This window comes from Artibeus jamaicensis, unplaced genomic scaffold, assembly GCF_021234435.1.
Source record: "Artibeus jamaicensis isolate MK-2021 breed Jamaican fruit bat unplaced genomic scaffold, CSHL_Jam_final contig_797, whole genome shotgun sequence".
Classification (NCBI taxonomy): Eukaryota; Metazoa; Chordata; class Mammalia; order Chiroptera; family Phyllostomidae; genus Artibeus; species Artibeus jamaicensis.
The window spans coordinates 3,104,707-3,132,124 of record NW_026521977.1 but is presented as its reverse complement, the minus strand read 5'-3'; the positions used below and the strand labels follow the sequence as shown (position 1 = coordinate 3,132,124).

Here is a 27,418-nt window from a genome sequence, read left to right as displayed (position 1 = left end):
CACTGTTTCCAAAGAAACCATCAATAAATTTACTGAAAACCCTATTTGCATGGGACTCTGACTGGACACAGTGGAGGATAGTAGTTGGCTAAAACACTCAGACTAGCTGTGACTTTAAGTGAGGACACATATTTTCATTGGTGTCTCAAGGAAAAACAGTGTGGAGACAGCTTGCAACAAGTCTCACCTTGTCAGAGTGTAATGGTCAACTTTGGCAGGTACGTCTGCTTTGGTGGCTGTGATAAGTGCAAGTATGTGCGGTGAAGAAAATGTGAGTCACCATTTTGAGACCAAAAAGTGACATACATTTTTTGTGTGAAAGTAAATATCCATGGAAGGTACCTATCAAATGACGAAAAGCTTACAGAAATAAAGTCAAAATATGTAAAGAGCACAGGAAAGATAGCTGAAGTGTTAGAAGAATCTGTATAACGTCATAGATTTCTGATTTTAAAGGTCCTCAGAAATCAAGTTTTAAATTTTAAAAAAACTTTGGGATACACTTGTCAAACAAAATCTTGCCCAGAAGTCTAATATCTAACACAGATAAATAGAGAGTTGCTCTGGTTGAGGTGTGTGTGTGTGTGTGTGCGCCCTTTAGTCAGGCTAGGCTAGATCATGTGCAGCAGAAAACCACCCTCCATTCATCAGCTATCACAAGAAATGTTTTCCTGTTCATGCTCTGTGTTGTCATCCATGGACTTGGGCTTGGCTCAGCACTCCTCACCCCAGGACCCCAGCAAATGGAGGAGCCATCATCTTAAACATGGCTGGTGGCCATGGCAGAGGAAAAGAAATAACTCTGAAGAGGACTGCATTGGCAACTAAATTCTGTGATATGAAAGTGACACATAGCACTAATACTTAGGTCACATGGGTCAAAACCAGTCACATGCCCCTACCCAACCACAAAGGGGTCAAGAAGTACAATCCTACCATGTGCCCAGGAGGCCTTTCCTAATGAACATATTTGGGGGACACTACCATTGACTATCACGGTGAGTAAGCATGTGCATGTGAGTGTGTGAGTGTGAGAGCCAAGAGAGCAAGGGACAAAATGAGAGGGAGAGCAAGAGCAAAACAGAGAGAGGGAATGGTAACTCAAGAGTTAATATAGAAAAAGATTCATTTTGAAAGGAAATAGGAACTTGAAGAAATTTTCCATGAAGGCTCGCTATGCATTCCAAGTGACAAATAGATGCAGTAAAGACATTATATTTGCTCTGATTACCCAGGGGATGCTGGGCAATATAAAGAGTTTTTGAAGAGAATAGCAATTGATGATGAAACGTGGTATCTCTAATGTACTCAGGAAGCCAAGCAGAAATCACCAGCTTTGCTGAGACCTGGGAGAAATACTCATGCCATGATCACAAGTGAGGAGGACTTGATTTCACTTGAGTCAAGGGCATTGTGCAAGGAACATTTATCCCACAGGATTAAAAGTCTCATTGGGTTCAACAAACATTAGCCATCACCCACTCTGTTCTGAGCACAGTGTTGGATACCAAGAATTCAAAGACAAATAGCACATAGTCAAAAGAGAAAATGGTGAGTCCTGCACTTAGAGACACAGGGGTAGTGGAAGACACAGAACTTTGGAACTATGAATATATGTGTTTTCATAGGGAGAGGGGTAAGGGCTGGGAATGGGAAGGACCATCCAGAATGACCCCCAAGTTTCTCTCTTCCTGGGGTTTCTCACTGAGCACCATGTAGAGCAGGATGTGTGACATCTCTGGACTCCAGGGCTGCGTTCTCAGTCATTCACTGAGACCACCCCTCCTGCCCCCATACATCATTTCCTAATGTCCCAGGGGGGACAGTGTCCCTTCCTTCCTACCTTCCTCCTCCTGTAAAAACACCATCTCATCATCCTTACCCTCCACACTGCAGCCTGAAAAGATCTGCCTAAAACACAATTATTGTCCCATTCTCCTCCTCACCTGACTCCTTCACTGCCTCCTCATTTCTGCCAGAAAAGTTAGGCATAATATGAGGTTGCCCCAAATCTGGGTCCTTTCAGTATTTCTATCTCATTATGCTCCTCTTTCACCCTCGTCCTTCATTTTCCCACATCTATGCTCCAAATGTGTGAAACTGTTTACACCATTCTTGGTGCTCGATGCTCTTTCCCATCTCTGGTTTTTTTGCACGTGATCTTTGTATGGATGTTCTCTCTCATGCACCAGGAGAAATCCTGCTCCCACTTGTCTGATCACTCTTTTCTTGTGCTATCTAGCCAGTGCCTGATTGTAGTCTGTCCTGATCATGTGGCTCGCAGTTGTTTCCTTACTTGGAGGAGACAGTAGAGTGCAGTGCTAAGAGCTCAGGCTCTAGATATTCAGCAGCTGTAAGGTTCTTGGACTCTCTGAATCTCAGTTTCTTCTTCTGTAAAATGAGAATAATAATAATAACGATAACAATCGTATTTTCTGCACAGGGTTACTCTGATGTATAAGGTAATGCAAATAAAGTATGAGCTAACTGTAGGTGTAAACTACCACAATCATGGTTATGATTATGAATATTATTTTTGAATATGCCCTATGAGACTATGAGCTTCTTGAGGGCAGCTGTCTTGTTTTATGCAACTTTGCATTCTCAGTTCTTAGCATAGTTCCAGGCCTATAGGAGGTCCTCCAAATATTTTTAAATAAATGAAGTAGTCAGAAAAATGTTATGTTGTGCTTGGTGAGCAATCAGTTTAAGTAGGCAGGAAAATCTCATATATGTTTTAGGATTTCCAACTAACATGTGTGAAAAAATAAAGACTTTTTTCCCTTGAAAGGTGTGCTTCATTTATTCAGAAACTTCATTGATGTGTACATGCTAGTTTCTTGATGGTGCCAGAGTGATGACCATATATCCTTTCACACTAAAGAGGAGTGTGGAGACACGGGAATGTGCATGTGCAGTTAGCCCCACCAAGGTCATGTCCCAACTCTGCTACTTTTTAGTTACAGGGCCTTGGAGTGGTGGCCTAAGTGGTGGCCTTTGTGATCATCCATGTGCTTAGCTGCAAAGTGGTTGTAAATCTATCCACCTTGTTGGATTGTTTAAGATTACAACTGGTGCATTCTAATCCATAGCTCACCATAGTAGGTGCTCACTAAATGTTAATTATTTTATCTTGCATTGCCAGGTGAGTTATTTCTTTAGTAAGCTTGTGAGTAACATGGAGGTAGGGATTTTAGGTCTGTATAAGTCAAGGATCTTTGTGTGGCAGGGATGCTCATTCAGTGAAGCTCAACTAGGGTTGGGGAAATCTTATACAATTACAGAACCAATCTCTCTCTTACTCCTTGCACAGAGCCCACAATGGCTCCTAAAATGGCACTCTTATTGCACAGCTGTGTACCACTACCCTCCTTTACTCCCCATTGCTAACAGATTTGATTTTTTTGTCCCTCAATGACAAATTGTGGGGAGAAAGAATCTAGTTGGACTAAGCTCTGGCCAAGAGGTCTCTACCTCTTGGCCAATCAACTTTATCAGAAGTCATGAAAGGCAAGGACCTACAACCAAGATTAATCTATCCAGCAAAGCTGTCATTTAGAATGGAAGGGCAGATAAAGTGCTTTTCAGATAAGGTCAAGTTCAAGTAGTTCATCATCACCAAGCCCTTATTATATGAAATGTTAAAGGGATTTATCTAAGAAAAAGAAGAAAAAATATGAACAGTAAAATGACAACAAACTCACAGTTATTAACAACCACACCTAAAACAAAAACAAACTAAGCAAACAACTAGAACAGGGACAGAATCAAAGAAATGGAGATCACATGGAGGGTTGTCACTAGGGGAGTGGGAGGGGGAGAGAGGGGGAAAAGGCAGGAGAATAAGTAGCATAAAAGATAGGTAGAAAATAGACAAGGGGTGCTTAAGAATAGTAAAGAAAATGGAGAAGCCAAAGAACTTATGTATATGACCCACGGACATAAACTAAGAAGGGGGAATGCCGGTGGGAGGGGGTGTGCAGGGCAGAGAGGAATAAAAGGGGGGAGATGGAATAACTGTAATAGCATAATCAATAAAAAATATATATAAAAAGAAGTGGGTCTCAGAGTGGTGGGAAAAACTCTTTCTCAGAGTGGTGGGGTGGCAGAATGAATCTGCCAAATCTGAGGGTTATTCCAGGAAGAGAGTGTAGGTGTTTCTGGTACAGTGGCCTGCCCTCTTGGGCTTTGCATCCTTTTACTGTTCAATAAAAGAAAGAGGAATGAGAAGGAAAAGATGAAAGTTTTTTGGCAAAGCAGAAATGGCTACCATGTCAACTAATTTTCCTTTTTTCCTCTGACTATTGCACATGTTGTCTTCCTTGTTTATTTAAATTTGTTTTGTGTTTGTTTTTAACCCTTTTGTGATGCCACCAGGAACATCTGCTCAGTTTTGACAGGATTCAAAGAAGTCCTGTCATTTGGCTCATTCCTCAATCCTGGTCTTCTCAGGGTCAGTCCCCTGAGGGCAGTCATTGAATAAATGCTCAGGAGGGGGCTTAGTTGATCAAGTAATTATGAAGAAAATGAAGTTACAGATGTTAGCAACATCTAAGACAACGGGAGCCTCATTCCCTTCCCTTGCCCTTCTTCCCTCATTGCTGATGATATAAATTCACGTTAATGTGTCTGATAGCCCTGAATCTACATAAATGACCTGTGGTCTGAGGCACACTCAGGTTAGGTGGCTGCTGTGACAGCTGGTTCTCCAACTGGGAGCCTTGGAGGCCTGGGACTGACACAAAGATGAGAGAAGGTGGAGTGCCGTCACGAGGAAGGGGAGCTTTGTGCTGTACTATAAGATAGTTTAACAGGAAGGGCTGAAAGAGGGGCTGGGCAAAATGGGAAGTTCCACCTTAAAAACCCAACACTAATTCTGTGTTTCTGTTTACTCGCTTTCTCAGATGTCCCTGATCAGGGAGGATTTATGGTTTCCTTTTCTCTTCCTTCCCTTCCCTTCCCCTCTCCTTCCTTCCTTCCTTCCTTCCTTCCTTCCTTCCTTCCTTCCTTCCTTCCTTCCTTCCTTCCTTCCTTCCTTCCTTCCTTCCTTCCTTCCTTCTTTTTTTAGCCTCCCCCCGCCCCCAACATCAACCTGGTGTCACAGAGACTGAAAAATCCTCAATCCTAAAGTTGATGGAAGCAGATTCAGCTCTGCCCATTAGCTGCTGGGCTGCTTTATAGAGCATTTTGGAAAGTTCCAGCAAAATCTCTGCCCTTGAACTGTGGATTCTTTGTAGTGGAGATAAAGACCTTTGTTCTTGATAAAAAGTAGAGTAACTCTCTTGTTAGGCCCTTCTCTCTGCTGAGAATTCCAAGTAATGCTTTTTGTTCTTGAGTGCATGCTGTTGCTTTAATATTTGGCAGGGCACAGATTGTAAGCACGTCATTAGATAGAAAAGCTACCCTGAGAAGGGGGCTGGAGGAGAATGGGCACTGAAGAAAAGAAGATTTTTGGTTGAAAATGATTTTTTGCTGAATAATTTATCATGAATTGAAAAGTCAATACCTGATATGAGTGAGGCATGGTGAAGCTCAGGAACCTGAGGTAAACACTGTGAGGATGTAATTTTTAAGAGAACATCAAAAGAAATTGCTCTTTGGAAGGAGCAGGAGGCAGAGAGACCCTGACCAGGGGCTGGTGTGGGGATAAGGGCACAGAGGGAGAAGTAGAACAGAGCTTGCCTTCAAGGCCATTGCATGTTAACTGGAAGCAAGGTGAGGCATGAAAGAAGTTGGGAAATAATTAAGAGCAAAATGGGCGATGCTAAGTAGGAGTTCTAAAAAGATCTGAACAGTGGGCACAGGAAAGCTTGCCGGAGGAGGGAAGACTCAGGCCTCAGGGAGGATTTGATGAAGAGAGAGGAGGTAAAGGGAATTTTTATAATGTTTAGGTGCATCAGAGAGAAGCTGAAGAGGCTGGCGGTGGTACAGATTGAAGGATGCCATGCAGAAGAGTGGACATGTGTTCAAGTTTGAAATGGGAGCTCCTGCATATTTTTTTTGGGGGGTTTAAGAAAATTGACATTTATTCATTCAACAAATATTTAGTATATACCTGAATAGCTAGCTATGTTTCAAATTTAGTGTTCAGTGCTGTGTGTGCCATGATAAGCAAAAGACAGGCATAACTCCTGACCTCACATGATTTGCATTTTGGCGAGGAAGACAGAGAACAAAAAAATAATAGTCACGTTTATTGGGCTTACTTTTCTATGTACCATTTCAGTCTTGGCTGGGAGGTTGAGAGGTAGGTAAGATAATTATCTTCATTTTACAGATAACGCAGTGGAGCCTTAGAGAAGTTAAGTAATTTGCCCAAAGCAACACAGCTAGGACGTGGTGGAGCGACCAATCTTTCATGCTGTTAGTCAGTGATGACTTGGGACTCAGTGTTTGAATGGGGAGGTAGATAAAAGCATGGGTCAAGGTTGGATACAGGACTTTGTTGAGAGGGTCAGGGAGGCTTTCTAAAGGAAGGAGTTAAGATGAAACCTGTCGCATGGGCTGGGGTGATGAGATCAAGGAAGAGGGGCCCAGAAGTGGTGAAGGGGTCGGGCAGGAGGGGGCAGACCTGGCAGAACTCCGAATCCTTGGCAGGGAGACTAGACTTCATGCCGAGGTCAATGAGAAGCCACCAAAGGGTTTGCTAAGAGGGGAGGCATGTGTGTGCGTGTATGACAGAATCAATGTCGCATTTTTAGGAGATCGCTTTGGCTGCCTTGTGGGGAATTGATTAGTGGGGCCAGGAATGCAAGCAGCTGGAACAGTGAGAAAGTTGAGAAGCAAGAAATAAGAGAACCAATAAATATATCAAACCCTTGAATACTTTATTCATAGGAGAGTCTCTCAGCCTGTCTCTCAAAACCTTTTCCCCCTCATTTACATCCAATTCTAATAGTTTAGCTGTTCATTTTCCCAACTGATAGCGGATTAAGAGAAACAATTTAAGAAAGAATTTGGGAGTGCAGTGGGTAAAAAACACTAGAAATTGTGAAAAGTGACAGTTTGATTCCTAGGAAAAGACACAGGTTAAAAATATTAAACAAACCTAAATTAGCTCAGCAGGTTGCTATTATTTAATGGAAAGACGAATAGCCCTACACCAATGTCATCCTCACATTTTAACTATTTGATAATTTTAATGATTAATTTGAGCCGACAACAAAGTGTGATCTGAAATAGCCTCTCTTTAATAAGTCAGGGGGGGAAAGGAAGCCTCCCAGAAACCCTTGCGAGCTGTTGGGGAAACGTCCCAGGACGGCGGCAAAGCGTGGAGCTCGGTGTTGCAGCTCCGGTCTGCACAGCCAGCTCTCTGTCTCCCCCCGTGGAGGGCGTCCATCCTAGCGTTGTTGGAGTGGAGGGGCTGGGGATGGGTCAAAGCCTCCCGCCTCTCTTCCGTGAACCTGGAACTTGCGCTGAGGCAGGATGACAAAGCGGCCATGGCGGCCGTGGGCCTCCTAAGTCAGAAGCTCGGCCAGAACATTTTCTACACTGCTGCATCCTTTAGGGAGTGACAAAAGGTTGCGGCTGCTAGAGAGCCGACTCAGAGAAGCACAGCATGTACATGACCCCTCAGCGCTTGGACTCTCGGATTTGACCAGCGTGGGCAAGGCCCCGGCCTCTGCCCTGGCCCCGGCCCCGCCTCCTCCCCCGCCTTGGTGGGCAGGCGCCTAGAGAAAGTGTGGAAATCCTCCGATTCTGTAAGGGCTTAGATTCGCTGTTCTCCAGCCTTGGTGGACTGATGCGCCCAGCGCTGCGGAGCTCAGCCATTCAGGCATGACACACCATCACACGGATCATACACCCCCTTGCACAGTTGGCTGTGTCGGAAGTATGGCCCCTGGAGCTGGGCGGATTGAAGACTTCTGCACCACTTCTATTTCAGGTGACTTATTGTGTGGTTGTTAGCATAAGAGACTTTTAAAAAATGTTATTTGCGGAGTATCTAGGCGGCTGCACTAGGGAAAAAAAATACTGTCTGAAGAGTCGGGTTGCTGCTCAGGCCTCCGTTCTCTAAAGTCTTAGATCCGCTCTTGCCTCCTCCACGGGGTTCGCTGAGTTACTGGAGGTAGTCTGGTTCTGTGTGGGAGGCCCACTAGGATAAAAATCTTTAGTAGGCAATAGTTGGGTTGGTCTGAGAGGTGAGCCTGGACCTCAGCCTTTTGCTCAGTCACGGCGTTCTGGCTGGAACTGGTGGGTGTAACCATTCGCAGTGCGACTGCTGGAGCTGTCCTGTCTCCTGCACAACTTTTACTAGCTTGAGTTTTAGGCATATGCAGTTTTTTAATTGTTTCCAAATTGTTTTTAGAAGTGTAGAAAAGCAATTGACTTTTGTTTATTGATTTTTTAATTTTTTTTTTTTTTTTTTTCGTATTTTTTTTTTATTTTGTGATTTTTTTGGGTGTGCAGGGATTTGTGACATAATTAATAGTTAAGACCAACCCCACTTGGTCATGGATTGGGAATGAGGAGCGAAGGATGGGGTGTCTGGTTTGTACGACTGAATGGATGTTGTCATTCACCGAGATGGGGGACACTGAAAGAGGACCAAACTTGGGAAGGTAGGGAGGAGGGGCTGCTCTTGAGTTTGGTTTTGCCACTTTGGTTCTGAGATGCTTATGAGTCATTTCAGGAGGGATGTTAGCAGGCAATTGTCTATACTGGTCTGGAGTTTGGAGGAGAAACCTGGTTGGAATTCTCTGCCTGTGGAGAGTAATTGATGGTTTGGTAATTGATGAAGTTGGCTCAGCTGGAGAGAACAGAGGACGAAGAGAGAGGCTTGGAGGGAATCTAGAGGAGCTACAACGTTTAATGGCCAGGTGAAAAAAGAGAGGTTGGCAGTGGGGAGAGGCAAGAGTAAGTCTAGGAGAGCGTGTTGTCCTAGAAGCTAAGGAAATGGCATGTTTTAAGAAAGGAGAAATTTAACAGTGTCAGAAGTTACTGAAAAGTAAGGTGAGGACTAAGAAATGAATGCTGTTGGATTTAACGACATTGTAACTGTTGGTAACATTATTAAGAGCTATTTTGAAGGTGATTATTATAGTTGAAGACAGAGTATGATGTGAGATTTGATTGGAAAATAAATGAATTTGCATTGTTGTGTTTTGATATCAGAATATATCACAAATTAAAATGTTACCTATTAAGGCTTACAGAAATAAGCTTTATGAATAAGCACAACCTTAAAATACTGAACCTACCCCTTCAACATCATAGTCACCCTGCAATGAAGTTAGGGTGGGTTGGCAAGGAATTTGCTATGTCTGTCAAAGTACTTGGGAACCCTGGGGTCCTAAGTACTTTATTCGGAATTCTGTCAGCTCCCTCATCACGCTGGCGAATGCCTGGATAAGGAGGCCCACACAGCGTGGAGAATTACTTGCAAATATCTAGACATTCTTTGGGTTTGGACTCTGTCAAGAGAGCGATTATACTGGTATCTGCAAACACATCCTGCCACACCAACTGATCCATTGGCACTTGCTGAGGCTGTTTTATCTGGAATCATCCATTTGAGTACTGTGTACTTTTGTACACCTGCATGTGTCTTGGAACTAAGTTTAGAGAAGTCTTTGGATGACAAATTACATGGTTCTCCGTGGAGGGCCTCTGGGCCTGCTGCAAATGCAGGCTGTCCCCATCTCTGGTCTCTGGCTCTGTCACGGGAAGCAGACGGTTGACTGTCTTCCAGCTGCTTCTTGCCACGTGCAATTTGTGCTTTCTACAGAATAATTCTGTCCTGTACAAGCCAGTCACCTCACTGCTGTGAGAAGGTTGTGTGTTTGCTGAATATTTTATTTACCATCTGGCTGGCAGCACAGCACAGAACAGAACATACTTAAGGGCCGACAAGCCCCAGACCATCGTGTACCCATACAGAAAAGGCTGCTTGCTTCTCCTGGCTGGCGGGCACCAGAAATCCCTCACGTGGGTTCTCTGCTCCCTCTGAGGTTTTGGAAAGAGGAGCTCTCTGTGGTGAAGCAGCTGAAGGAGCTTTATGTCCTTTTACCCAGGCATTAGGGTAGTTTCCAGCATTTTCCTGAGAAGAGGGGCATTTAGCTATCCCAGATCCTCTTTTTCCTGTGTTCCGAAAGCCTGCAGAAGTTTCCAGGGAAACACCTTTTATGGGTATGAGGAAACCTGTAAGTGTACTTCTGCTAGCAGTAGGGGCTCCATAAATGACTTTGACTTCCCTTTTCTCCACTTTACCAACCAGATTGTCTTTTTTTGGAAAGGGGGAATTTAGTAGCCTTTTCCTTGCTGGGGGTGGGGTGAGGTGGGGTGAGGGTGTCAATATCCTGTTAGGGTTTGAAAGTAGTTCTGGTTTTAGCCATCCTCTTTACAGATGCAAACACTTGAAGAGGTCTCTTGCTTTTGAGACTTAATCAGCTAGTAATTCCTTCACTGAAGATAGCTATCCCTTAACAGATATCCAGGAGAGCTGTGGTTTATAGGAAGAGTTCGAGGCTTGGAGTTAGAAGCCCTATACTACTTTTGCATATTAATGTTTGACCTTAAATACAGTTTTCTCATCTGTAAAATGCTCAACCAAAGGAATCAGTTTTAAATTTAAAAAAATTCAAGCTTCAGAAGTTATTACATTAAGAAAGATTCATTATTCAAATATTACAGACGAACCTGGTAAGAAGTTCAGAAGTTGGCCACTACCCTTAATTATAGATCTTTTCCCAAAGAAAGCTGATGGTTAACAGTTTCATACGTGTAGCTTCTCAGAATCTGGGGGGTATGTAACTGACCTGGAGATTTTGTTAAACCCAGGGCTCTGATTCAATGTATGTGTGATGGGCCTGATGTTTTGCAGCTTTAATGTGCACTCATCTGATGCTGATGCTACTGGTGCATGGACCACACTCTGAGTGCAAGGTCACAGAGTATGTGCATTTTTAATTTTATCATCAATGCCAAACTGCATTTCAAAGTGATCGTACCAATGCCACTTTTATCTGCAGGATATATGAGTGCTTATTTCTCTTACGTGCTCACTAATACTTGAAATACTTGAAAATTATCACATTCAGTTTGTCAATCTGATAAGGTGAGGTATGGTGTCTCTATTTTAAAAATGCATTTCCTTGAGTTCTAACAAGTTTAAGCTTCCATTCCTCTATTTATTGGGAATTTATGCTTTCTCTGTAGGTAATTGCTTGCTCATGTTCTTGCTTCACTTTTCCTTTTGGGTATTTTTGCCTCTGTGTTTTATTAGCTTATATGATTTTTTTAATATAGTCTGGATATCAATCCCTGGTCTATTAAATATCTTACAAATACTTTCCTCAAGGTCTAAAGAACAAATTCCCACTCAGCAGAGCGGTCCAGTCATTGAATGGAAGCAGAGCCGTTCAAAGATTACGTAACTCCTTGTCGGGGAGGAATGTGGTGCCTCTGTCAACTGCCGATGCCTCTCTCTTTTATACTCACACAATGTATCAAATTACAGTGTATCTGGCTGGGTTACAGTTGTTTATCTGTCGGCCTCCTCCACTAACCAGCCATCTCTTTGGGAACAGGGTGCAGGTCCCTGAGCTGTCTCTGCATCCGCAGTACCTAGCACCGGGCCTAGCACGGAGCAGGCACTGAGAAATATTTAGCGGATGAATAAAGGGACAGATGGCTAAATGGGTCTAGTTGCAGGATTCCTGTCGGGATCTGCCCTGCAGTTCCGCTAGGAGTGGCCCTGGGCCCTGCAATAAGGTGAAAGAAGAGGAGCCAAGAATTTGTTTCTTCGATTCTTTGCTCCTGGTTAGGGTAAACTTTTCTCTGAGTGGCTTGTCTCTTCTCCTTTTGTTTACCTTTCAGATACTGTGTGCTCAGAGATAGTAATAATAACAATAGCCAATACTTATATAGCGCCTTTAATGCACATCATATACATGAATTCATCTCATTCTAAAAATGTTTCCATACAATAACATTATTATTATTATCCCCATTTTATAGGGGAAGGGACTAAGGCACAGACTGGTTAAATAACTTGCTCATGGTCATGCAACTAGTAAGTGGCAGAACTGGAATATGAACCCAGCTGTTTGTGCTCAAGAGACAACGTATGAAAAACACTGGGCTCGACACGATGTAGGTAGTAAACAGATACTCCTCTCTCTGTTCCCCTTCCTCCCCCAGAAGTGTACCTTTTCTGTCAACTCTCAGTGCTGTAGCTTGGAAGAATCCAGTCTTGGACCTATTGTTCCTTTATCTCCTTTGTCTCTGAAACTTAAATCCATTCTTGCAGGAAGCCCCAACAACCCCTTTTGTTCTAGGGACCCAGAAACCCCACTTCCCATGCAGCCAGACCAGGGATTGAGGCTTTCCACATTCAGGGCCCATTTTTCTCCTGTAGCCCTCAAATTCCAGCTGGTACCTCTCTGGGCCCATGGCTTTGCACAGTGCTGCCATCTGGTGGAGGTAGATGGCCACTGATATCACTCTCTGATAAGTGGACCCTACCATTGGCGGAGATTGGTCCACTGTACCCTTTTTAACCCCCAGGCCACTTAGAATGTATTCAACTAGTAGTTCAACTCCAGCAATGACTGGCTTTTCCAATCCTGGTATCAAAGATATTCCAAATGAAGGCTTAGTATTGGTGGGATGACAGTGTGGCTGTCCTTAGGGTGAGAAGTCCTATTTAGCCCCCCCTCAAACCACATGAAGAGGGCAGCTGCTTATCCAGTATAAAAGATGTGTGAAATGCAGAGGCTGTGCTGGGAAGACCCTAACAGGGATCTCCAGCCACTTTTGTGGATTCCTCAAGGTACTTACTTGCCTCTCGCAGCAGGAGCAGAAGGAGACCCAGGCTTAAATGCCAGGCGTAAATTTAAAGAAATACGTTGTTGTTCTCAGTTCTGTGCTAGGCCTGCTCATCCATTACCTGATTAACTTCACAGGGATCTCCTGAAGCAGGATTTATTTAAAATAAAGGTGAGGGGACACTTAGGAGTTAGATAAATGACCCAACTTGAGAATCAGAAACATTCTTCTAATTCAAGGATGATTTTTAGCTGCTTTCCAGGCTCGGAAAGGAGGCTATGAGACTTAGGTTATACCCACGTCTCTGCAGTACACTGGGCAGAGCCCAGGGCAACTGGTCATTAGACAAAACCCCAAGGACTCAATAATTATTATTGGGTTGAAGGTAATTGAATTGAAGGGCAAAGACATGAATCTCCACTCAGGTATTGTTTATGGGAGGAATTACGATGGGGCTACCTCTTTTCCAGCCTGTGACTGTAAACCCTTTGTGGGTAAAGCGCTTGTGCTCCCTCCCAATGTACTGGTTTATAACCATGGGGCTGGGGGTGTCTTAAGTAGAAGTTTGAGGGTACCGAGAGCAACAGTGCCTGAAAACCAGCTTTCCATTTTGAACATCCTGTCAACCTACGCAGGTCACCGCACTACTGGTGGTGAAGACTCACATTATGAATAGAAAACCAAGGTGGGGGAGCGCTAGAGTAGGCAAGCTGAGCACCTCACTGCCTATGGCTTTAGTTCCTGTTAGTTTACGTTAGAGAGAGAGAGAGCTCTGACTCTGACTGGTGGAGAAACCAAATGTTGCTACAAAGCAGGCTGCCCTTTGTGAGTTGTGCTCTGGCCTGGGAGGGGGGGCACCCTATGCTGGAAAGAAAGTCATTTGATCCTGAGCACCCACTAGGTGTTCTGAACCAATTAAAACCCTTTCTGGTGCATTCTCTCATTTAATCTTCACAGCCAGCCCCTTCAGAAAATCTTGTTTACACTTGACATATGGAGAAATTGAGCCCAGTGGCTTTTTGAAACTTGTCCAAGCTCATATAACTAATAAGTTGTATATCCAGGATTAGAATTCTGGAGTCTGGTTCCACCTCTAGTGAATATTCTTTGAGTTCATCAACTTGACCCTGTGACCTTTCGAAGGGGAGAGACTGTTCTGCATTCTTTTTTGTTGCATTCATCACCGATTATCTCAGAGGGCACACAAAAATTTGAGGGAAAAAATTTAAGGGCACACAATCCACTTTACTGTCTCCTTGAACCTTATTTTTAAACTTGGGGCATTTCCCCCCATTAAGAATGTGAAGAACGAGTAGTGCTCTTCTGTGTCTAAACCTATCGTGGCTTAGGAAGATGCCGGGAGTAGCCGAGCTTCCAGGGCTCCTCCTGGGAGGGCGTAGACTAGAAGGAAGAATTAGACTATTGTCATTAGCTGTACTCAAGGCCATAGCTTGTAAATCTAGCCAGCTAGAGGAAAGTCCAGACCCTTTATTTGTAACCTGGTTATACTTCCAGAGGAGAAGAAAGGGAGAAGTAAGTTTTATTCCCTTGTTGGTAAATATTTCTATACCTTGATTTTTTTTTTATCACAAACAGTATGTTCTTTTTCTCTTACTTATTGACACACACATACTGTCCTTTTCTACTCTCCCCAACCCACATCTGTTGTTCTGTCTTCCAGCTGTGGGTAAAGAGAAATCTTCCAGGATCCCTAGTTGGTGTCCATTTCCACAACATCTTTTGGGGGCTTTTGTAAGCAAAGCCTTAGTTGAAGAGCCCCGGGCTGATGGCTATCAAATGCCCCTTCGGTGGTTTTGTGTTCTCCCTCTTTTGGGGGGCCATCCTCTGAATCTAGAAGATATCACCCGAGGGAGCCCCCGTGAGTACTAGCACCAAGACTGGTTGACGTGCCCACAAGGTGAGCATGCAGCGGGCTGCCACCCTGACTCTTCAGGCCAGTGGAACACATGCCACAGAGAAGAGGGAATACATGTGTTTTTTAAAGTTTTTGTTTAAAGATATTCTATTCAGGTGCTGAGAAGTGAGTTCAGCCAAAGGGGATGATATGAATATTTGCTCTAATAACAAACAAAATAGTGTCAATCATTGGAGTCCAGCCTGGCCACTTTGCTGACAGTCATGGTTCTAACTCCAATCATACGCACACACACAAAAAAAATGCGTAGGGATCCTACTGTGCACAGAGAGCTTAAACCCCGCCCCCCCCCCCCCCGGGATAATTCTGTGCAGGGTTTTCCTATGCTGAGATGAGCCTGGTCCCCTGCGGATGACAACCGTGGTTTTAGGACACAGCTTTGTCCTGGGAATGCACAGGCTTAAAAAAAAATCTAGATTCAGGGCAAGAATCTTCAAGGGAGATGGTGGTGGTCCAAAATCTAGGAATCCTGGATTCCTAGGAGGGTTGGCTCCTTTGACAGTTGCCAAATTTGGAGACATCCAGGGGGCCAGTGGGCAGGGTGGAGGTCGAAATGAGGTCGAGGAAGAAGTGAATGCCCACAGGCCTTGAGCAAGGGCAGGACAGGACAGCCCATGCTTCCCAGGTCTCTCTGTCTCCTGGCAGTCAGAAAAAACAGTTCAGGAATCGGCGGGTGGGACCAGCGAGAGAAGCCTCAAAGCCAGGGCCAGACCCCCCAAAGACCGGAGGTTCGTATGCAAGATTAAAAGGTGGAATTTTCCTAGAGGTTGAATTGTCCGGCCAAGGGTGGGGACTGGCTGTGCGTCCTCACCTGGAGCTTTGGGTCTGGGGCCGAAGGAATAGGCACCGGACGAGGGTGTAGACTCAGGCGCTTCCCTGGAGGGCGGGAGCCCAGCGAAGCAGGCAGGTGGGGCCTGGGGGCTGGACTCCGCCTCCTGCCCCAGCGCCCTCCGCGCTGGTCCTGCAGCTGAGCACCGGCCCCTCTCCCAAGCCTGAGTGCGATTGGTGGCAGCGCTTGTCGCTCGGAGGGGGCCGGGCTGCTAGGTTCCGCGGCTCTCGCTGCCGCTGCTGCTGCCGTCCTTCTAGCAGTGTGGGCCGTTTGGACCGCCTAGGCAACCGGCGGCTGGCTATGGGAAGTGGCGCGGTCGCGGACCCAGGCTGTGGCAAAGTTTCCCAGACGCGTGTATCGGGGCTTTCGGATGCTGGCCACCAGTGACTGCTAGGAGAAGGGCTCGGGGATTTTTAATTTGGAAAAAAAAATCCACCTCCTATCCTTTGTCAAGCGCTCTCCGGACGGCCAACGGCGGGAGCTCCAAACTTGGGCACGGCAGCTCCACAGTCAGTGGACATAGCTTTGGAGAACCTCGGGACTCAGGTGCTGTGGTGCCCAGCTACCCGGGGCAGGCTAGGAGGTGTAAGCGGGGGTAGTCCAGGGCGCGCGCGGTGAGGAGGGGCCCCTGGAGCTCTATATGGAGGAGGGAGCCCATAATGGTGTGCACCAGGAAGACCAAAACTTTGGTGTCCACTTGCGTGATCCTGAGTGGCATGACCAACATAATATGTCTGCTCTATGTGGGCTGGGTCACCAACTACATCGCCAGCGTGTATGTACGGGGGCAGGAGCCGGTGCCCGACAAGAAGGTGGAGGAAGACAAAGGGGACACCCTGAAAATTATTGAACGGCTGGACCACCTGGAGAATGTCATCAAGCAGCATATCCAAGGTATACGGGCGTCCCGGGAAACTTGGGCAGCCCAGGAGACCCGGGAATGTTTAGCGCAGCGCAGGGTGCGTTGGGGCTGGTTCTTATCCAACTAGCGATTGCGGGGCCGCAGATGCTTGGGGGCTGCGTGCATGCTCTTGCCTGAGTGCGGGACCCTCATGTCTGCGGTCGTGAGCGCTTCTCCAGGGCACACGTGTGTGCAGCTCACTGGCAGTGTGGGGGCGCGCTGCGCACGTGTCCAAATGTGCGTGTGACTCTGGGCTGGTTGCTCGCCGGCTCTCGGAATTGCACACAGGTCCGACCTCAGTATGTGTACGTGTGAATGCCTGTGTATACAAGAGAGCGTATTCAGGGTATGGATCTCCTTTGGCCACTGTAGGCCCTCACGGTGAGATGCCTGTGTGGCCGCAGACATTGGAATTTCGAACCCACAAGCTGCGGGACTAGCTGGAGCTAGGAGGATTGCTTAGTCCCAGCCCCAGCCCCAGCCCCAGCGTGCTTGGTCACTAGGGGGAATTGCAGGGGAATCTGAGGCTAGGGGTGCTGCTTGTCTTCACCCCCACCACAGCCGTGGGCTCTAAGACCCTCTCCAGGAGCAGGTGTGGATGTGGAGAAGAAACCTTGGAGCCTGGAGCTCTGTGCATTGCGGTGGCGCCTCCGCTCAGGACCCGGAGAACCCGCCCTGGGCTGCGCCTTCCTCACAGAGCCGCTGGCAGCTGGGTGAAGGCTGTTCCTCTTTGTAGCTCCACTCCCGGGTCCAGGGAGTGGCTAGGGTGGGGCAGATACACCCGCTCCCAATGAGTCTGGAGTCTAAGGCTGTGCTGGGAGGTTGAGCTCCAGCCCAGGGTGGAGGGGGGGGCGCCGCTAAGGGGAGGGTGGGGTACTCCCCCCTAGAGGTGACCCATCCAAGGAGCTGTCAGAGGCCTGGGGTGGAGAATCCCCGGCACTCCCAGTGCCCGCTATTCATACACATGCAGGTCTCTCACATTCACACTTACCTTTTCTTCGCTGCGCACTCCCCCTGCTTTCTACCAGGCTTGTGAGCTGCTTAAGGGCAGGTCCAGCTGAACCTCGTCATCTGTAAATCCGGCAGGCCCAGGAGGTTTTGGTTCCAGCACCCCGCAGGAGCACTCCCTTTTGATTACACGTGGGCGTCTAGCTCCAACTCTTGCACCTGCTGCTCCTGCCAGGGTGGGGACAGCTGCTCCGTCCGCATTGGGTGTTTCCTCACTTGTCCAAAATAGTTCCCTCCCAGGGGAGGTTCAGGTGAGCGCAGGAGAGGTGTACCTATCCATTGCTTCCTGACTGATAACTTCAGAACAAGTTCATGGCTCTGACACTTGCCCAGAAAAGGAGACTGTTGACAGCTTCTCCTTCATACCTGCCTCTGCCTCTCAACCTGGCACTGGGCTTGGCAGAGCAATTCATCTTTCTGACGGTGCCTGTTGCTGCTCCTGTTTCTTCGTCCTTTTCCACCCCATGGGTCTGGACTGACGAGTCATCAGCAACAGCAGTACAGTGTTTGCCCTCAGATGATTCAGAATGTTCCCAGGGAGATACAAGGCCATTCCTTACTTTGATGTTTCCAGTTTGCCACAGATTTTGAGAGATTTTTATTCACAGAGTCTGTGTGTGTATGAATATGTTCCTGGAAAATGATTCTCGGTGCTTTCCAGGCCGGTCAGGGAGGAAGTGAGCAAGGTACTACTTTGAAAAGTAGTGAGGAGACCACAGCACATGGTGTGAGGCTCTACATGAAAATGAATGCAATGTTGGAGTTGAAAGGAGACTTTGTGATTTTTTTTCTCCCAGGAAACCTTATAACTTTGCATCATTTGGAACTTTCAACCATACGCGTACACCTGGAAACAATGATGGGGTGGAATAAGAAGAGGGAGCAGAATCCTTAAAATATGTGTTGGTACAGTTCTCATACATGCATGAGATGACTGTATTATGGCTCCTGTGGACATTCAGAGATGACCAGATTCTCAGGACAGAAAGCCACAACCCACCTGGGGATGGGAAGTGTTGGTGACAGGGAGAAGACTGGACCTGAGGCAGGTGGAGGGCAGAGGTTACGTGGTCGGTTGGGCCATGGTGGTATAGTGACGACTAGTGACAGCTCCCTTGGTGGTGCCAGAGCTGTGCCTCAGCTGGGGTTTAGGGAAATTTAGGGATTTACCTTATTCGTGTTTGGGGCCTACAAAGCTTTGGACTGGCCAAGCGCATCTCTCTGAAGGCAGAGGATGGGAAAGCACAAGAGTAGACTCTTATACTTGATGATAGGGCCGTTGGTGCGCATACCACTGTCAGGTTTCCTGTGGTCGGTAGAGACTTTTGAGCAATCCACTTTACTTTGCTGAGTTAGGGGGGATAAAGGATAATAATAATAATAATAGCTAAATATTACACAGCACCTCTTATGTGCCAGACACTATTCTAAGTAATTATGTATATTGATGTCTTTAATCCCCACACCCATATGAGATAGGTAATAGTAACTTCATTTTACAGATGGAAAGGTTATATGACTTGTTGAAGGTCATACCACTGGCGGGTGGTAGTGGATTTAAACCCAGCTACTGTGGCTTTAGAATCTGTTTTTAAATCTCGTACTCTACTGTCTCCTAAAAGGGTCAGTGGGTCAAAGGGGAAACAGCACTTCCCTAGAGTCTTTGATGGAATTTGATATCAGAGTTAGTGAGAGACCTCAGGAGGTGATCCGGGAGTGATGACATCATAGCCTCACAGCTTGGAGACTTCCTAAATAAACTCAGGAAGCTCTGGGGTGTTGTGGTTTGTTTGTTTCGTGTTTTGTTTCATGCTGAGAGGCAGAGGTTACATTCACTTACAAAGTGTTTGTGGAACAGCCAGGACAGTTCCTGGCATTCACAGAGCAGGTATTGGATGGACAAGTGGGTAAATGAACGAGTACAGAGTGCGGATGCCCAGTGCATCGGTTAGTCATTAATGAAAACATTTCCATTCTTAAATGAATGTGTTTTGCTTTGGAGCCTTGCTCAGGCTCCTCTTTGCTTTGGAAGGAGACTTGTCCCGGAACTTGCAAATGTCACAAAATGTTCTGCAAGATGTTCCATAGGACTTGCAATTAGAAGAGGCTTTGGAGCATCACCCTAGAGGTCTGCTGTAGTCAGGACTGAAAAGTTTATTTTCCTCATGGGGGTTGCAGTGGTATTTCATTTTAATTTGTTTTCTGATTGAATGATTTAATTAGATGGTGTTTGGGACTCTCTTGAGAATGTGAATTGTAGTTTTGAGAATTTTGTTTTTAGCCAAATAGTTGGTAAATGAGAGGGTGAATAAATCCAGCTTTTAAAAATAGCATCCTGATGGCTTGGAAACACAAAATAACTATTAGGACAGGTTTGGTCTTGGGAGGAGAAAGGTCAGGTTGCTTGCGTTGGTGAGGTGGGCTAAGTAAAGCTGTGCCGAAGTGCGCCTGAGTGTCGGAGGACTTAGGACGTGGAAATGTTGATTCGCTTATTTTGGAAGTCCTCAAACAGCGTTCTCCTTTTGTTGATTAGCATCTTTTTGAATATGTAAATGAATGTGCCCATATGAAGGAAAATATTTTTAAATGGATAAAAGTGCCTCTGGTTTATTCAACTCGAATACAATTATTTGCATTTTGAGCATTCCCTTCCAGCTTTGTCCCTCTGTCTCCACATTTACAAACAAAGGTGTAGTTGTGTTTTACATGCAGTTTTTTATTCCTTTTTTCATTTTGCTTTTTGTTAGTGGCATTTTTTTTTTCATTTTTGCTACATAATTGATTGATTGAGTCCTTATTTACTGTAGACTTAAATGTGCCAGGAGCAACACTGGGTTGGTAACTTCGGGCACAGAAGTGAATCAAGACACTTTTGGTTCCTATCATAGTAGTAGATTTGTTCTTCAAGAACAATATAATCCTTCATATTCAGCCGAGTTAGGGCTTGTTAGTCAGTTAATGGAAAATTTGGTTGAAGTGGAGAATAAAACAAGACATTATATACGTGTAGTTAAATATTTTGTTTTACTTGTATTCCGTAGGTACAATCATAGACCAGCCTTCCCGTGTAAGGCCAAGCATGCTCTCTGATCTTCTTCCTTGTATAAATACTCCCATACTGCGCTGTTTACAAAGTCTGAGTTTTTATTTTTATTTTTTTAATTCATCGAGAACTTAAAGATGCTTATGAAGCAATCTCAGTGCAGTAGGTTAAATTTTTATGATTTCTGTGTGGTATTTTGCAGTCATTTTGCTCACATATAATTTGACTGCTATTTAAGTGACTAGCCTTATAAAGTCTTTCCAAGTATTTAAATTAATTTTCTTAGAAATAACAACTCTCATCTTTCTAGTCATATTGCATTGGCTCATGTAATACATAATAAAATTATGCTGTTACCATGACAAGTACCACGAGTATAAACACATTTGAGAACAAACCCACGGGAAAACAGCATACAACTCAGTTGCTAGCAGGAGGTCAGAGTGGGGGTAGGAGAGAAAAGCTGACAGAGGGACAAAGGAGTCCTGGGTTTGCTTCACAAGGGGACTGAGAGCTATATTTATGCTGTTGTCCAGTGGTTCATCTGGAGGTGATTCAGTGGAAGGTTTTTAAAGAGAACTTTCACTGTATTTTTAATGACTGCATAGTATTCCACCATCAGTATACCATTATTGACTTAACCACTTTCTTATTCTTGAGCGCTTGATTTTCTGTCATAAATAATGCAGAAATAAACATCTTCACCTCACCGTTCTCTTTATTTGAATTACTTTTAAGGGTGTATTTCCAGAAGTGGGATTACTACTGACTCAAGAAATATGAACATTTTTGTGAAAGATTGTTTTTCAAAAATCCTTTTGACGTAGCTGCCAGCAATGTATTATTGTACCGGCTTCATGGAGCCTGGCCAGTGTTGGGTGTTATCGTTCAACATTTTCTGGGCAAATATAATCACTGCCAAATGTTCTATTTTTTTTAAATTTCTACTCCTTTGATTACTATAGAACATAATATCCTCCCGCTGCCCCCATGTTCGACTTCACCTTGCACTGGTATCCTTTCATCAAATTTTCTCTTGGGCTATCAGTGTTTGTGACTTGTGTTTTAGATAGTTGTATTCTATTTTGATATATCATACATAAATAATGCCTATATTCTCTAGTATAATATGCAATTTTTGCTGTACGTAGATGCCTTAGGGCAGGGGTTTTCCCACTGTCTGTGGGACCCCAGGCTTCCAGAAGGTCCGATCTGGCCCTAAGAAGTGAAAGGGCGCACTTCTCCTGGGCGTCTCCTGCACCCGCTCGCTTCCCTTGTTGCAGCCAATGCAGCTCCTCTCTCATTCGTCTTGTATTTGGTGTGGTGTGAAATATTTCATTTTTAGAAAGGCTCTTTTTTTTTTAAGTTGAAAAGTTTGAAGTCGTGACTTTCAAACAGGAAATATCAGACTGTTACATTTTCGAGAGGGATGATAGTAGCATAGAGAATTCAGAAAAGTAAACAGATCTAAAAGGAAATTGAATTCCTGGGCGGTATTCTCATAACAGCTCTTTACCCTCCTGAATACTGTGATTAATAATGCATTACAATTATGACTAATTTCTAAACCCATTATCTTACTTCGTTGAGTCAAGATTATCCCAACAATGGGAGAAATGGATTATTAACTGCTTTTTGTTTCCTAAAAGTTTATTAGGCATATTATGTACATATTAATGTATACCAGCTCAGTAACAGCAGGTTGCTCATGGTAATTGAAGACCAGATATGGCCCTTAAAAATAAGAAGTTGTTCTAGGTTAGGAGGCTGGGAGGTATTTTTGCTTCCTATAGCTTTTAGATGTTACCTGGAATTGTCTGGTGTCCTCCCCGTCTGATCTCTGACTTGGCAAGGTTGTGAAGAAGGGGATGTGATGTTTGCCGAATGCTTGTAGTTTACTTGAAGAAAGGGTGTCACTTACACAATAAGACTGTTTGTCCTTCAGAATAAACTGTGGCATGTGAAATTATATGAGTAACAGTGATGGATATTTTGAGAGAGTTCAATAGCACGATGTACAAGTTGAGCCCAATTACCTTTATTAATAGCTCAGGACCACATCTTTATGGACTAGAAAAACCTTGCCAAAGAATACAACTTTTTTCCCATGGCCAAAGAATTTTTATTTTTATCCAGAAGCATGTAGGCTGTAAAATAAATGAGTTCCACATTCTTTCCCACTCACTTGACATAAATTGTTGTTTGCCCTTGATAAGTAGGTTGATGTAGAATCTCAAGGAGAATACAGAACGAAATGTCGTAGAGCCACGGTCTGGTTTTCTGGTTTGTGAGGGCCTTGAAGGTCAGCTTCAGTTACTTGGGTTAGGCTGGTCTGTGCTTTTCCAAAGATATTACTTGGATTCAGAGCCACATACAAGGTTACTGGAGTATCTTCATTACCATCCTGTAGGATTTCTGACTTCACTTACCTTGAAAAGATGAGTGGGCTATAGCCTTGACCTGAGGCTTGAAGGTCCCTTTATCAGTGTTGGCCTTTTTTGTTGCTTGGGTTCTATTTAAGAGTCCGGGATAGGCAAGCTGCCCTGCAGAGAGTCACATAGAAGGTGGTCTCTTTGTAGGCGATGTTGCACAGAAGTTCCTTTGGGCAAGAACGAAGCTGAATGTGAGTGATGGAGGCAGCCAGAAGTCAGCAAGGTGGCATTTTTGGAGATAGAGGATTAGGCATGAAGCTTAGGAGGTGGAAGTGCACAAATGTTTAATGAGCACTGTGGTAGGGAGCAAGGGGCAGAGAGGGTTAGGTCTGCCAGCTGACGATCCAGGTTTCATGAATGGTGGGCTGTACTTTTTATGGGGGTCTTTAAGGGCTCTCTAGGGCTGGGGGTTCTGCCTGGAATTTGTCAGAGGTGTGATTATTTGTCATCTTACCCAATTTCAGTTTGCCTTTGGGGTCAGAGTCTGCTCCATTCCACCATGCAGTGCTGGAGCAAGGAGTTCGTGATTATTTCCTCCCCCCGCCCACGCAGGCCTCCACATGCAGGGCGCATGCCCCAGGGCAGGGCCAGGATGCATGTCCCAACACATTGCATTTATCTTCTTTCCATTTCTTTTTTCTCCCACTTCAGAAAGCATAGTAGTATGTAGGAGAGTGTGATAGCCTTGAAATCCCTTCAATTCATTAAACTTAATCGTTCCTAAGCTTTGGTACTTAAAATATTATTAATAACAAATTACTGAACAACTGTTCCAACATACGGTATGTAGTGGTAGTGATTGGGAACAACTGTAGTTCTGGAATCTTCTGTGTGGGTCTATGCACTCTTCGTGCACACAGCTGAGTGTAGCCAACAGTAACTTTAAACAAAGGACTCCTCATTATACGATGCTTTGGTAGTTTCTCTGGCTACATAATTACAGATTAAAATATGTTGATCGACTAGATCATCCCGCTGCTATGCAGCTCTGAGATGTAGTTCTCTTTCGCTGCCTGACATTCATTTTCCATTATGTGAATTGGGTTTGCTGAGAGCCCTCAGTGTCCAGCCCCAGTGTGACAGTGACAAGTTTCTGTGTGATGCCACTGCTAAAATGGTGTTAGAACCAGGCAACATACTTTGCTGGGTTACATTGTGTTACCACTGTCGCTTAAGAGCTCACAAAAGTGCAGTGTTTGGAAAGATCCAGGGAAGTGGCACCTGCAAGCGTCTCCTCAGGACAGATGAGGACAATGACAAACAACGCCTGAACAGAGACTTGGTGTAAAGTCTCGGACGTGAGTGGGCTCGTTTCACCAGTGTCCAGAGTTTGTCTCTGGGTGGAGCACCCTATGTAAGATGGCTGGGCGCTGCATCTGAACAAGCTCTGGCACATTGTTTGGCTTCACCAGTCGGACGTGCCCATCTCTGTCCTCTGGGGACTTAGGGTTAAAGGCCATTGAGATCCCAGAGGACTGGGAGGTGATTCAGGGACTCGGGCAGGACAGGATTTGAAACTTGGGTTCATGAGTGTCATGCTACTGGCATCTGAGGATCCAGGGGAACAGGTACCAAAGTTGCTTGAGCCTATGAATACGTGAGGAAGGAAGCCAAGGAGAGATTTGAAGCTACAGAAGTGACGCATGAGAATTCTAACCAAACTCTTGATTTGTTTTAAGAGCAACAGGTATATAAAGAGTTGAAGATTGTATCGGGGGGAATGGAGGAAGAACTACTCCCCAGTGCCAGGGCCTAGGCTGGGTACTGTCCATGCATATTGCTTTTTATCTTCGCAACAGAGTGGGGAGAGTTTTAGAGGTGAAAACATGAAGGCGTAGAGACTTAGAGTTTTCCCAAGGCCACAGGGCTGATGGGCGGTAGTGCCAAGAAGGGAAGCTGTCTCCAACATGTGTGCTCTTTACAGAACAGAAAGTATAAATATGACACTGTCACCGAGGCAGGACCAGAGGTCCTTTTATCAAAGACTGTTAGAGTCTAAGCTCAGAGGCCTCGGTCAGGTGGGAGACTGGTGGGCGAGGGAGACAGGCCGGTGGTCCCGTCGGTCCTTGTGTGAGTAACGAACCTGGCGGCTGGGGCAGCAGAGGGAGAGGGGCCTTGCCTTGGAAAGGAGTGTGAGGTGCAGCCGTGAGGGCTGCGGAGAGCTTTTTTTTCTGGGCTACCCTGGATCCATTTGGTTGCTGTGGGCCCCTCGGGAACTTGTTCTTGTAGAAAAGTACAGCGTACCTACTGCAGGCGAAAGCTCATTCAGATTCCACATGTGACTTTTGAGCACCTCTTGAGTGCCAGTTACTGTGCCGAGTGCTTTTCTATGCACTGGTGTAATTGACATGTCTTCCAGGGTGACCAGCTCGTCCTGTTCGGCTAGGACTTTTGGTGTTTTAAAACGAGTAGTGCTGATTCCAAGGAGGCCCCTCAGCCCTGGGCAGACCTGGGTGGTGGGTCATCCTTGTCTTCTCAGTGAGTTCTGTTCAATGGTAACTCCTAGAAGCAGGGCAAAATCACCCTGCTGATTGCACCACGCCTGTGTCTTCTGCTCTCTGTGCTTGAACGCTGCTGACTTTGTCCAAGAGCGATGAAGAGGACAGCAGCCCTTGTCCTGTCCCCTTCTCCCCCCCGGCCCACACGTGTTGCCTCCTCTCTCCTTTGTTATTCGTTCCCCCTTGGCATCCTCTGTTTTTTAGCCATCTGAGCCTCTCAGGATTTGGGAAGAAAAACATAAACCCCAACAATTGCTGTAAATGAAAACTCTAATAAAGTGGTTTGGGCACAAAACATCAGCAGCAGTTTATTTGCCCAAAACAGTAGGAGTCTGTATTAATAACCTTGTGATAGATGCTGGAAAGTTAAAAGTAAGCAGAAATCTTACTTGAGACCTGCAAGTGTGACTTTATCCCTTTATTGAACCAATCTCTCTTCCCGTGTGTGCTGGTGACATTTCCTATTATCCACGTGGAAGATTCTGTTGGATCTTCTGTTACAGATCTATTTAGCTGTGCCTTGGTTAGGGTCCCAGAGCAGAGGAGTGGGTTTTCTGGTTTCTCTTTATTGCAGTATGATAATCATCTGACTGTTTCCCTGGGAGAAGAGAGGGAGCCATGGGGAAGGGGGTGGGGGTGGGGGGAGTTTGGGGGCACATGGGAGAGGCTTTAGACCTGCCTCTGTGTTCACGGACTTGGAGAGAGTCTTTTAACGTTTTGGTTCCTTCTGCTTCTAAATCTCAGTTTAATAATAAATTGACCCTCTGATTTGTTTTGTTTTCTAAAAGAGTGTGGAGGAAAGTATAACATGCAGGAATTATGATGTAGACCCTCCAAGTCTATAATTGGGCCAGGTTTAAAAAAAATTATAATAGGGGGAGTTATGTTAGACGGGGAAGCCAGTGGAAAGTTGATAGAAAACACTTTCATTAGTGATTCAAAAATTGGAAGAAAGCACCAGTGAGGAGATGTAGAAATTGGTCTGAGCTTGCCTGGGAGATGGGAAGGGGAGGAGAATTCGTATTTGTTGAGCACCTGTTAAGTGCTAAATGCTTTACATTTGTTACACCATTTTAATGTAAGCAACCCTGTGGAATGGTGTTGGTACCCCTCCCCAGTTTTACAGTTGAGGAAACTGAGGCTTAGCACCTGTCCTTTGCCTGTCCTTTACTGTCCTAGGTTATGCAGTGAGTAGGAGACAAAACCTTGTTACTGCTTGTCAGCCCCTCTTGTTTTTCTGCTGTACTGATGCTCAAGAGAAAACAGGCTCATCCCTTTCTCTTAGCAGATAATTCTCAGATGAGACTGGAAGAAGGGTTCATGAGAGTGGCGAGGCTCTGAGATGGGTACAAAGCGGATGTCGTGTCTCCTTCCCTGGAGACACAGGGACGCACCAGGGACAGAGCCACCTAGAAGGCTGAGGGGGACTCCAGACAGGGCTCTCGGCAACGGCAGTGTTGCTCTTTCCAGGAGAGGACTTCGTGTGGACAGGGCCATCTCTTCCACTCACTCGGATCACAGCTCTGTTGGGGGTCCCCCGGGCTCAGGGCACGGCCAGGTCAGGGACCGGAGAGGGGACTGGTGCACACAAAGGAAAGAGCAGACGTGCCAGGGTCTGCCAGGAACTTCCCATTTAAATGAGTTGGATTTTTCAGGGTGAAGTGGATAAAAACAATGGGCCCCAAGCTCTGTGGGCAGATGTGGGAGGTAGATCTCAAGGTTCACATTGTTTACTGCAGCCTGGGGGCCCCGTGTGATGGTGGGAGGAACTGCAGACCTGCTTCCAGTTTCTATTCTCCTCCACTTTGGCTGGGAGTTTGGTGGTGGCCTAAAAGGTACTTCTGACAGTCACGTGCTCACCTTCCCTTCCTTCATTCCACCAGCATTTCTTGAGCACCTGTTAGGGCTTGAGAACACATCAGTGGAACAAACACAAAAATATGACGGGGTTACAATGAACTGAGGTGGCCAGGGGCTCAGCTACAAGCAGAGCCTTGAAGAAA

General features: G+C 45.5%; 1 protein-coding gene across 2 annotated transcripts in view; it reads left to right on the top strand.

The window, feature by feature from the left end:
- The first annotated feature begins 15,701 nt into the window (after positions 1-15,701).
- GALNT18 (polypeptide N-acetylgalactosaminyltransferase 18) overlaps positions 15,702-27,418 on the top strand; it is a 325,017-nt gene continuing 313,300 nt past the window's right edge. Inside the window, exon 1 of one of the 2 annotated variants that reach the window (XM_053673111.1) lies at positions 15,702-16,427. In XM_053673111.1, coding sequence (XP_053529086.1) covers positions 16,193-16,427 — 235 coding nt within the window. In that variant the 5' untranslated portion in view covers positions 15,702-16,192. The remainder of the gene's footprint in view (positions 16,428-27,418) is intronic. The other variant, XM_037133828.2, reaches the window with a different exon arrangement.